The sequence below is a fragment of the Dermochelys coriacea genome, chromosome 1 (genome assembly GCF_009764565.3).
Source record: "Dermochelys coriacea isolate rDerCor1 chromosome 1, rDerCor1.pri.v4, whole genome shotgun sequence".
Lineage (NCBI taxonomy): Eukaryota > Metazoa > Chordata > Testudines > Dermochelyidae > Dermochelys > Dermochelys coriacea.
The window spans coordinates 201202690-201215011 of record NC_050068.2 but is presented as its reverse complement, the minus strand read 5'-3'; the positions used below and the strand labels follow the sequence as shown (position 1 = coordinate 201215011).

Here is a 12322-nt window from a genome sequence, read left to right as displayed (position 1 = left end):
CCTGCAGGAATCCATTTAAATTGTTGGGATTTGTACAAAACGTCCTCTTCTTGAACATGCTGAGAACACCATGCTACTGAAACTTGACCTTTTTTGCTTGGATACTCTTATACACCCACAACAAGGCCCTCATGACGGAATTAAAGGCTATGTTTCACTGGGGTGCAACATGTTTAAACTGTGGACTTTGCACCAGCCAGCGGAACAAGTTCTATTTGTTGACCTTTCTTTTGGGATCCATTAGAGCAATAATCACTTCTCACAAGTATTCTCTGTAGCTCACCATAGTATCTGAGCACCTTCCATTAGTGCATTAAGTGACATGACTAATATCTGTTACATGTGATTTGTTCTCTTCCCTCAGGAGGAGAATTGTGTGTGCAGTGTAGTGTTTTGTTTTAGTAGGGTAGTTTTTATGAACATAGGCATTATTGTTTTTTGTCAAACACACAATACTGGACTAGTTGGACCACTAGTGTGATCCAAACAGCTTTTCTGAAATGGTCTGACCTACCTGGAGTGAAAAACTTGTCTGAGCACAGTGGTGCCTGACCTCTTCAGTGTGTAAACACACAGTTACCTGTTTCCAACTCTGAATGTCCTAAATGCTTCTGAGAAGCCAGAGGGAAGAAACAGGCACTGCAACTTCTAAATACACTCAGGAATTTGGTGACCTTCAATCTTCAGTTTCTGTTTCTGCATGTTGTTGTGAGTGCTTTAAAGATGGGTTTATCAACTAACCACCAGAGCGACCTAAACAGGGCTCTGGTTTCCTGTAGCGACCACTTAGAATGTAACTAGTAACTTCGGAAAAACATGTTTCCACTTGTATCTGAACCAAGAAACCTATTTTTGTTAACTTGTCAGAGCCAAATAATGCAGAAGCCAACAAAAAACATGATCAGTGTTGGCCTTTGGCCTGGGTTTATGTGGAAATTCACAGGGCATTGCCTTTCCTGGGGCTCCACACCACGTACAAATAAAGTGATGGTTAGCATGGTCATAGGCTTGGATGCTATACAAGCACAGGCTATGGTGGATTTATGAATGATGTATGCCTTGAGGGTCATAAACATACTTCTTAAGAACACATTGCTTGCCTTCAGAATGGACCAGACAAAACATCAGTACCGAGAATTTGCAGCCCAGGGAGAGGGGTGGCTTGCATCCTCTGGATATTGGATCAGGGCCCGTCCAAGTTACAGCAGCCTTCCTGAGGCTTTCCTATGGGCCACAGCACTGCCTACAATCTCCGCAATGCTGTATTCCATGGCCCCATTCCTAGAATGCCCCCTACACCAGGACTTGCAAGGGAGTCCTTGCAGGGCAACGGTATGGTTGTCTTCTGCAGAAGGTGCTACTTCAGCTGCAAGTCTCTCATCACCTGAGTCCTCTTGGTGAATGACTTGCAGATGGAGCACCTCTCTTTAATGTGTCCCTCGCCAAGACATGACAAGCACCTCACATGGGGGTCGCTGTTGGGGTGGTCCCCCCTACATGATGGACAATGCTTGAACCCTGGTGAGGGCATCACACAGCCAACTAAGACTTAAACCTCACCTAAGGTATTACTACTACAATATACAAGAAGAGTTCTCAGAAATCTGAGTGTGAAAACATGAGGCGAAGACAACACACCAAGCTCCGACTCTAGCCACAGGTGACGAAAAAGAACTGAGAGGGATCATGGCAGCACTGCCCTTTTACAACCAGGGGAGGAGCTATGGCTGCAGGGTGTAAGTGCTGCCCTGATGGGTACTGGTAGGCAAAGCTCTCTGGCTCCGCTGTGCACAGCCCCCCCCACACACACACAGAACACACGGCTGCGTCTACTTCAAGATCAGGCCCTTTATCATGTATACAAAAGGAGCCATCCATACAGTGAATGAGAATGGCACATTCCCATGTACATCCCTAGAGTGAACAGCAGTACGAAACATTCCATCTTCCATAATTTTATGAGGTCTTTTACTTTAGTGAGTTTGAAGAGCGGGCAACAGTAGCACTGCCAGGTATTATGTGGACAAGTGCATATGGAAGCTTCCCCCATCCCAAACACTATTTCTGCCAATGACTCTCATTCCTGACCTGCTGCAACCCCTGCCATTCCAGCCCTGGGCTCGCCACCCAGCTCTGCCAATGCCCCTCACTCCTGCCCTGCAACCCCCCTGCTATCCCAATCCTGTGCTCCCCACCCAGCTCTGCCAATGCTCCTCTCTCCTGCCTTGCAGTACACCCTGGTGTTCCAGTCCTGAGCTCCCCACACAGATTTGTCAATGAATCTCCATTCTGACCTCCAACACTTCCTTTTGCAATCCTTGCACTTACTTTTGCGATCCTGAGCTCCCACATAGCTCTGCCAGTGAATCATAAAGCCTGATCTGCAGCATCCTCTGCTATGCTAGTGCAGGGTCATACATAGCAATGTGCATGCACCTTAGTCTTGTACACTCCAGTCCTTGCCTGCTGCTGAGCATAGGCAGCCAACTTTGTACCAGATTGCCAGGCAAAAAAACCTTCATTAAACTGGAGTTAATGTTGAGCAGAGGTGACATCAACTTTTAGTGAGAAAAAGCCTTAAGACCATGTTTCAATTGTTAAATAAAGTGAAAGTTGCACATAAAACCAAATATACAAAATAAAATGCTGAAAACAGTTAGCCAGCTTCAGCCTTAACTATGCTATTCTCCAGGTCTCGTTGTTTTGCAATGAGAAGCAATTTTCACCAGTCTTAATCAGGCTGCTTTTAAGCCCTCAGAGGCAGTGTCATCTCATAAGAGGAACACAGACTAAGATATTTCTTGTCCTCCTCAGGAATTCACTCCAGGGAGCTATTGTGTACAATTTAAATACATTCCTGGGGCAACACTATTTTTTGTTTCTCACCAAGCTCAACACACAGCTCATGTTCTCTGCACGGAGAGAGCTGTGCTCTGGGACTGGGGCAGGAAGAGAGGTTATGCCTGTGACTCTATAGGACAGGTATGGCCAAACTGTAGCTTGTGAGTCACACGTGGCTCTTTTACAGTTAAAGTGCAGCTTGCGGAGCCTGACCCCGACCCAACCCCCATTCTTCACTTACCAGACTTGGGGGGGGGGGAGGAGCTTGGGACCTCTGCCTTGCAGTAGGGTAGGAGTTCTGCCCAGCAGGGAGGAGGGTTTTGAGGCTTCAGCCCCATGGGCTCAGGGTTTTAAGTAGGAGCAAGGCTGAAGCCCCAAGCTCCTGCAGGTGCCTCCCATTGGGCAGAAGCCCAGGCTCTCAAACTTCTTAAAATTGTTGTATGTGGCTTGGAGGCTCAGTAAGTTTGGCCACTCTTGCTATAGGTCCAGCTGCACTTTGTGGGCCCAATTCAGCCCTGGTGTTAGCAAGCACTTCTCTACTGACTTCAAAATAGTTCCTTCTGCTGTGAGTAGTGGCAGATGTAGAGCTTGGTGTTAATGACTATACCGCGTGGTAAATCTGCCTGGGGGTGAAATGGATTAGGATTACACTGCTGGTGGGGGAGCAACAGACTGGCCAGTGTGTGCGTGTGTGCGCGTCTGCGTATGTGAATGCCCATATCATGCTTCTATTTATCTGTCTGCAATTGAACTTCACGTTTTGCAGTTCTCTTCGTGGCCACATGGTGTCCCCAGTGTCACTGTGCAAGAAAGCAGTGGGTAGAAGCTGTTCAAAGGAAAGCAGTTCATCGAAAAAGCAAGAATGTATCTTTAAAATGTCCTTAGCCACTATCAGAGATAAATCCAGCATTTGTCATTACAGTAATAAACCTATGAGACTAAGGGGAGAGAAAGAGGAGCAAGGGAATGTCAAATACCATGATGAATCTGCGAAGTGAGAACTCACTTTCTAATACATGTCCAGAGCCCAATTACATCCATTCTCACTCCAGACAGCAGTCTCATATCCCAGTGGCTCTGCCTTCTCACTTCCAACAAACTGGTTCAATGTATTGTTTGAGGCCCATCAGTTACCAAGAAAGCTTCCAGGCAATTCTTCGATTGACTCAGACGAAAAATATGTTTCATTGTCACTATTTCTGCATGACGCTTACATTAAGGTGCAGATACTGCCCCACTCAGCTTCTCTGTGCCATCTTCCTCACCTCCCCAGGCAACTTCCTCCATAGCCCCTCTGCCACCTCTCACCAACACAATAGTCTCACCTACCTCTCCCGTTTCACCCTTCTCTGCATTTTTTCTCTGTTGCATCTTCAGGTAAAATTCTGATCTGTTAAGAATTATAGATTTTTCAATACCCTATGGTTCCACACCAGGGATTCAACCAGGGACCTCAAGAGACAAACACATGAGTTGCTATAACTAAAGAGCCAACTGTAATAGATGCATATCCTCTGCAAGTCAGACCTAAATTGGGACCTGTAACACACAAACACTTACTTTTGGTTATAAGTATATTGTGGGCCTAGCAAAACTTTCCTGTCAGTGAATGCAACTTGAACTGCTTGATTTCTCTTCATTCCATCAACAGCCCCACCTCGCCACCGGGTACAAATTTATTGTTTCTCATTACTGATATTATAGTCTTACAAGAACAAGACAATGCTCAATGGATCCAAAAGGCAACAATTTTAACAAAGTGAAACTTTGCTTACAAACATGTAATTGACATGTGGAACTCACACCTGCCAGATATTTTTCAGACAAACTGCTTAGTAGGATTCAAGCAAGAATTAGATATTTATCTGCAGAGCAAATGTGCCATCCCCAGTTATCCTAGCTAGGATAAATCTTGATATCAATTATAAATGTTTAAGCTTCAGGGCACAAGCCAAACTCCTGACCTACATTCGGAAGAAACGTCCCACATTGGTATGTTATTGCATAATTGTCCATCACAGCGGCTGTATTCCTTCCTCTAAAGCACCTGCTACTCAGAGGAAGTATAGCCTTGTGGTTAAAGTACTGACTGGGACTCAGGAGAATGGCATTCAGTTTCTCCCCCAGACTTTCTATGCGACCTTGGACATGTCACTTAATTGCTCTACCACCATTTGTAAAACTGGAAGGATACTACTTCCTTTCAGCTAATCTTTGTATGTCTTGTCTGTTTAAGGTCTTTGGAGAAAGGACCATCTCTTACTATATGTACAGTACCTAGCACAAAGGGATCATGACTTCAGTTGGGGCTTTGGAAGGTTTGCTTTAATATAGATAATTACATCTGAAAAAAATACCTTAAAAAGACATGAAGGTTGCAAAGTGAAGCACTCCAAAATTGGGAATTTCAGAATTAAGATTGCCTGTACAACCTGAATTCCTGCCATTCCCCCCCCCCATGTGTATGCATTATGATACAGTCTTTAATTACATGATCACATAATATTTTTCCCCCATCATGCTCAGTTGCTCTGCGGAGATGGCACATACACAGGCCTGTTGGCTCATAAGGCTTGTATGGGGCTGGAGCATGCCCAGTGCAGATAGAATCTTCAGAGAAGTTGGCAGCAAACTCATAACAAATCTCTACTGAGCATGTGCAAACAGATTTTTCAGAGAGTCACACCTTGGCCAAATTTGGGAAAATTCTCACAGGACCAGGAAAATTCACATCCTGGACATTAGGGCTAGCGTTCCTCAGCAAAACAATTGTCAAAGCTTGTCATAAATATAAAGGGAAGGCTAACCACCTTTCTGTATACAGAACTATAAAATCCTTCCTGGCCAAAGGCAAAAGCCTTTCACCTGTAAAGGGTTAAGAAACTAAGATAACCTCGCTGGCACCTGACAAAATAACCAATGAGGAGACAAGTTACTTTCAAAGCTGGAGGGGGGGAACAAAGGCTCTGTCTGTGTGATGCTTTTACTGGGAACAGATCAGGAATGCTCTTCAGAACTCCTGTAAAAAGTTAGTAAGCAATCTAGCTAGAAATGCGTTAGATTTTCTTTTGTTTAATGGCTGGTAAAACAGCTGTGCTGAATGGAATGTATATTCTTGTTTTTGAGTCTTTCTGTAACTTAAGGTTTTGCCTAGAGGGATTCTCTATGTTTTGAATCTGATTACCCTGTAAGTTATTTACCATCTTGATTTTACAGAGGTGATTCTTTTACTTTTTCTCTAATTAAAATTCTTCTTTTAAGAACCTGATTGCTTTTTCATTGTTCTTAAGATCCAAGGGTTTGGGTTTGTGTTCACCTATGCAAATTGGTGAGGATTTTTATCAAGCCTTCCCCAGGAAAGGGGGTGTAGGACTTGGGGGGATATTTTGGGAGGGAAGACGTCTCCAAGTGGGCTCTTTCCCTGTTCTTTGTTTAATACGCTTGGTGGTGGCAGCATAGGGTTCAAGGACAAGGCAAAGTTTGTACCTTGAGGAAGTTTTTAACCTAAGCTGGTAAGAATAAGCTTAGGGGGTCTTTCATGCAGGTCCCCACATCTGTATCCTAGAGTTCAGAGTGGGGAAGGAACTTTGACAAAGCTTTTTTAACACGGGCAAAAAAAAATAAACCAAAAAACCTTATTTTTCCCTAAGCTTGTGCTTGGAAAGAGCTTAACTGTTTTAGCTGAAACTTTTAAAAAAAAATCAGCTTGAGGCAGGCACCTGGCATGGAAAATCTCAGCCCAAATGGCAAAGTTTGGCATGGTTATAAGCAACTAACAAGGAATATAATGGAAAGTAACTAAAGGCAACATTACCTGCATTGCCTATAATAAAGGTACTGTCAAATACTGAAGTAGATGGGCTGTAGGTCTAATCCAATATGGCAAAACTTATATTCCAATTTGCTTAACACCAGTGTATTTCACAGTGCATAGAACATTGAAGGAGACATAGTCCCCGCACCAAGGAGTTATCAATCTATTTAATGAATTATAGAAATCAGACACAGAAATATCTTACTTATCTATAATATTGAATCAACTGCCAATTTACTACCCTTACTACCTCTGCTTCTAATAAAACCTTTATTCAATATAACCACTCCATCCTACTCTCAAAGGGATTCTGTCCAGAGTAAAGAAACCGCACAAGCACCCAAATGTGTGTACTTCACTCATCATATGCGCCCCAGTAGAGTGGTGTATTTTTGCACTAACCAATCAGTACATTTGTTGATGGAGACTCTTCATGCCATCTGAGTACAGTGTCCAGTCAAAACAACCTGGAGGGAATAACAGAGTCCCCAGTTTGGGGAATGGATGGCACCGGTGACTGGTACTGGCGTATAGTGCCTTTCACTAATAGATAACTGATCATGTCCAGCCCACATTAGTAGCAATTTAAAGCTGTTACCAGCTGATGGCTGTTCAATAGTCTGTGATTTTTCTTTTCTGAGTCAAGTGCCCAGTGATCAAGGAATCACACCACAAACACTGCCACAATTGGTCCTTTTCTCGGCATTCTCAGCATAGAGGTGAAGGAGTGAATGACAGAGAGAGACTGAACTCCCTTTTTCACTACTAGAGTGGGTCCCCTTGGTCAGTGTAGAAAGCATGCTGGAACAAGGTTTTGGACAAGTCTGTGCCATTACCTGTTCTGTGGGATAAGCAGGGAACTTCAGTCTCCAGAGCTGTCAATTAGACATCTGTCACCAAGGCTGAATGGTCGTATGTTCAAAAGGGTGGCCCTCCCTTTTGCAGGTGCAAATCAAACAGTTAGAGGTACAATTGATCAGAGTCTCTCCTGTGAAAAAGGGAAGCCAGTTGTCAGCATGTGGAAAATTTGCCCCAAAGTTTCTATCTTGCCAGTCACTGAAGACTTCCCCCCACCTTACATCTTAAGCTTTAGCATTCAGAGAAAGAGAGAAAGAAAGAACGAACGAACTCAGTTTTGCCAACTCTCATGATTTGATCATGAGTTTCACCATATTTGGCATTTTTCTTAAAGTCCCAATTCTTGGAAGCATGTGATTATGGGAGAAGTTTCGGGTTTCATTTAAAAAGAAAAAAGTCTCTAGCTTTTGTGGTTACTGAGAAAACTTTGAAAACAGAAACCCTAAAGGTCAGGGAACTAGAAGACAAACAAAAAACAACAACATGTAGTAATTTTTAAAAATCTCTTGATATTTAAGTCAATCCTGTGATCTCTGGGGCTGGCAACACTGTCCTCGACCACAGAGTCTTGGATTCGTTGTTTTTGTTCCAGTGCTCTTAAAAGTCTTTCTGACTTCAGTCAGTCACAATAATTTTGAACAGTTTGATCTGCTATAGAACTTATCAAGTGTATTTTTCTCCATTATAGCTTCACAGCATGACATCTCCATTGTTCTCACTCCTCATACATTCTGCTCTGACTAATCTATACATCCCTAAAAGAAAACTCCAGCAAACTCTATCATCGTTGCAGGGCTGTACATTAACATCCCAGAATTCTAGTCAGTTCTTTTCACAGAGCTCTGGTTTTATGGAGATAAATTAATCAATCTCTGGCTGCATTAAGATTTCACAAATGCAAGTGCTGTGCAGATGGATTCTGATTAAGCTGCTATTAGGTCCTTCGGGAACAGATCTTAAACCAAGATTTTAAAACCTGAGCAGCGTGTAAATGGCAACTAAAAAGACAAATGCAGATAAGAAGAGAGAGTTAAACTGTCTGCTCTTCTCTTCTAGATGCACTTCAGGGACTGTACAAAGTAGGAATACAGAGAGGCAGCAATAAGTCTTATCATTTTTTCCCCCAGAGAGAATGTGGCAAAAGTTTGTATTGAAAGATTTTCAAGACAGGCAGCAAGGCAGTGCTGAGCTTGCTAAAAGAGTTACACAGGGGGGCTTGAGTCAGCAAGTCAGTCACTGAGATGTGAGTTAGAAAGGAATCCGAGGGTGCCTTGGTTGGCAAAATGGGGGTGCACAGATAGATTACAAGTTCACACCCAGGGAGCAACCTCTCTAGTGCATACACCTTAGGTTCAGAGAAGCAATTTTCAATTGAGATTATTTTATTATGTGCTTTGTGTGTGTGTTACAGTTGGAGCTCCACTGAAAGCTGTAGTTAAGATTACCAGAATATTTCCTTTCTAACCTTTCCTTCTTCATTTCCTCATAATTTTCTGGCATTGTCACCTGTAATTCTACAGTTTTGGAATCAGCCCAATGATCGAAGAGCGCATGAGCAAAAATGGTTAGGGCACTTTTGAGAATGAGAGAAAATATACTTTCCTCTTTATAAAAAGGTACCTAATGACATTTTCTTTGCACAGCAGTACAGTCAGAATGGCTGGGGCTAGAAAGTTGAAATTTAGAAGGGAGTTACAAGATGTGCTTTGGAGCATTTTGGAGAATTTGATTTGAAAGTGAAGCTTCTGAAAAATACTTCCTATAAACAGTAGATTCTTCAAGAACTACCTTCCAACCTTCCAAGGGAGAGAAAGCTGCATTACACATGCACAAATTAGCTGCCTAGTAAAAAATGTAGAGGTTACAACAGCATTTCATCCAAAGTGATGGTTTTCACAGTCAACTTTAGTCAGATCCATAGCTTCTCCTCCAGCTAGCTGCTCAACTCATTCAACCCAAGTTAACAGCAAACAGGAGAAATGGCCCCAAACATGCTGTCATGGTTCCTTCCCCACTCTGAACTCTAGGGTACAGATGTGGGGACCTGCATGAAAGCCTCCTAAGCTTACTTTTACCAGCCTAGGTTAAAATTTCCCCAAGGTACAAACTATTTTACCCTTTGCCCTTGGACTTCCACTGCCACCACCAAACGTTTGACCGGGTTTACTGGGAAAATGTTGTTTCGGAATATCTTTCCCCCCCAAAATCCTCACCAAAACCTTGCACCTCCCCTGCCTGGAAAAGGCTTAATAAAAATCCTCACCAATTTGCATAGGTGACCACAGACCCAAACCCTTGGATCTTAAGAACAATGAAAAAAACATTCAATTTCTTACAAGAAGAATTTTAATATAAGAAAAGGTAAAAAGAATCACCTCTGTAAAATCAGGATGGTTAATACCTTACAGGGTAATTAGATTCAAAACATAGAGAATCCCTCTAGGCAAAACCTTAAGTTACAAGAAAGACACAAAGACAAGAATATTCATTCTATTCAGCACAGTCTAATTTCTCAGCCATTTAAAGAAATTATAATCTAATGCATATCTAGCTAGATTACTTACTAAGTTCTAAGACTCCATTCCTGTTCTGTCCCCGGCAAAAGCATCACACAGACAGACCTTTTGTTTCTTCCTCCCTCCAGCTTTGAAAGTATCTTGTCTCCTCATTGGTCATTGTGGTCAGGTGCCAGCGAGTTTATCCTAGCTTCTTAATCCTTTACAGGTGAAAGGATTTTTCCTCTGGCCAGGAGGGATTTTAAAGGTGTTTATCCTTCCCTTTATATTTATGACACATACCTTCCCACAAGAGCCCTGAAAACACGCACACACCATTATCTCATGCAAGAGACGAATTAGACAGATAATTTAAGTCTTTTGATAGGAGTGTGATAAAAATAAACATTTTAACTGAGAGTAGAACTGAGATGTCAGAAAATGAAATTTGAGCTGAGAACCTGTGGGTGCCAAGTTGCCAGGCTTGAGTGGGAGAATAGGATGTCACGAGATTTGTAATTAAAGGCACTTGCATAATTATTGAAAATGAATATGCAAGAAAACCCTTTATGTTGCAAAAAGCTACATGATATATAGCCCAAATGAATCAAAGAAGCATAAACAGCACTGAAAAATCTAATGCTGTCCAGTGTCTATATGTCAGTGACACAGGAAATCAACCAGGGTAAATCCAGAAGGGATGAAAGTTAGAAAAGAACACAAACTTCAGGGCTGTATGGAACAGGAGTTTTGGTTCAGGCCCATACGACCCACACTGTCATTTAAACTGACTCATTCTAGAGATGAAAAGTTGAGGCGATTTATGGAAAGTCTTGGTACATTCTAAGTAAAAAGCCAAGGCCCTCCAGATGTCCAGGGCATAAAGACGCCTCTCTTCACCGGTCTTGTGCGGTTTGAGACAGAACACTGGGAGGAAGATGCCCTGTTCATATGGAAGGTGGAAACCACCTTTGGCAGGAAGGCCGGGTGGGGCCGCAACTGAACCTTATCTTTGTAGAAGACCGTGTACGGCAGTTCTGGGCTTGAGGCTTAATTTCCGAGACCTTTCTCGCCGACGTCACCGCCACCAGGAACATGGCTTTCCATGACAGGTGGGAAAGGAAGCAGGAACCCAGCGGTTCAAAGGATGGGCCAGTGAGCCAAGTAAAGATCCCACTGTGGGTCGGGAGCCCATACCTGAGGGAAGAGTCTCTCCAGCCCTCTCAAGAATCTGACCATCATGTCAGAGGAGAACACCTTCTATCCTTGGATCGGCAGGTGAAAAGTGGAGATGGCCGCAAGATATACTCTAATGGAAGAGAGGGCCCAGGCGCTGGCTCCTCAAATGGAGCAGGTAGTCCAGGACAGCCTGTATGGAGGAACATGAGGGAGAGATGCCCCGATCAGATGCCCAGTGGGAAAACCTCGTCCACTTGGCCAGGTAAGTCAGTCTGGCTGAAGGCTTCCTACTTCCCAGGAGGACCTGTTGGACTCTTTTCTAACAGATCTGCTCCTCTGGGTTCAGCCATGCAGCATCCACGCCGGGAGGTGGAGGGACCCAAGGTTGGAGTGTAAGAACCAACCGTGGCCCTGTGACAGCAGATCCAGTCAGTTGGGCATGGCCAGGGAGGGGCTGCTGACAGGCTCATGAGCGTGCCAAACCAGTGCTGGAGAGGCCACGTCAGGGAGATCATGATAACCTGCGCCTGGGTCTCTCTTGATCTTTACCAGGACCCTGCTGATGAGTGGAATCGGAGGGAAAGCGTACATCAGGCTCCCTGACCACAACAGGATGAAGGCATCGAAGAGGGAGTCAGACCCTGTCGAGAACAAAACCGGTGGAATTTCCTGTTCTTTCTGGTAGCGAACAGGTCCATTTGGGGAGTTCCCCACCTTTGGAAGATCATGCAGGCGACCTCTGTATGGAGGACCACTCATGGTGAGAGGAGAAGTCCCTGCTGAGCTGGTCTGCCAGCGTATTCCTGACGCAGGGAAGGTAACAAGCTTCCAGGTGAATCTCATGGCTGATGCAGAAAGTCGCACAGATGGAGTGCCTCTTAACAGAGAGCCAACAAGCGCACTCCCCCTTGCCTGTTGATGTAGAACATCGAGGCTCTGTTGTCCATCAGAATTCATACCACCTTGCCCGACAGGTGGGGCAAGAAGACGCCGCACGCCAGCCAGACTGCTCAGAGCTCTTTGACGTTTATGTGTAACTGCACATCCTCTAGGGACCTCATCCCCTGTGTCTGGAGGTTGCTGAGATGTGCCCCCCAGCCAAGGTCCAAGGTGTCTGATACCAAATCGATGGAGT

General features: G+C 44.0%; 1 protein-coding gene across 1 annotated transcript in view; it reads right to left on the bottom strand.

Moving 5' to 3' along the window:
• TIGIT (T cell immunoreceptor with Ig and ITIM domains) overlaps positions 1-11946 on the bottom strand; it is a 31008-nt gene extending 19062 nt beyond the window's left edge. Inside the window, 1 exon segment of the mRNA XM_038387457.2 lies at positions 11737-11946. Coding sequence (XP_038243385.2) covers positions 11737-11946 — 210 coding nt within the window.
• Positions 11947-12322: the final 376 nt, after the last annotated feature.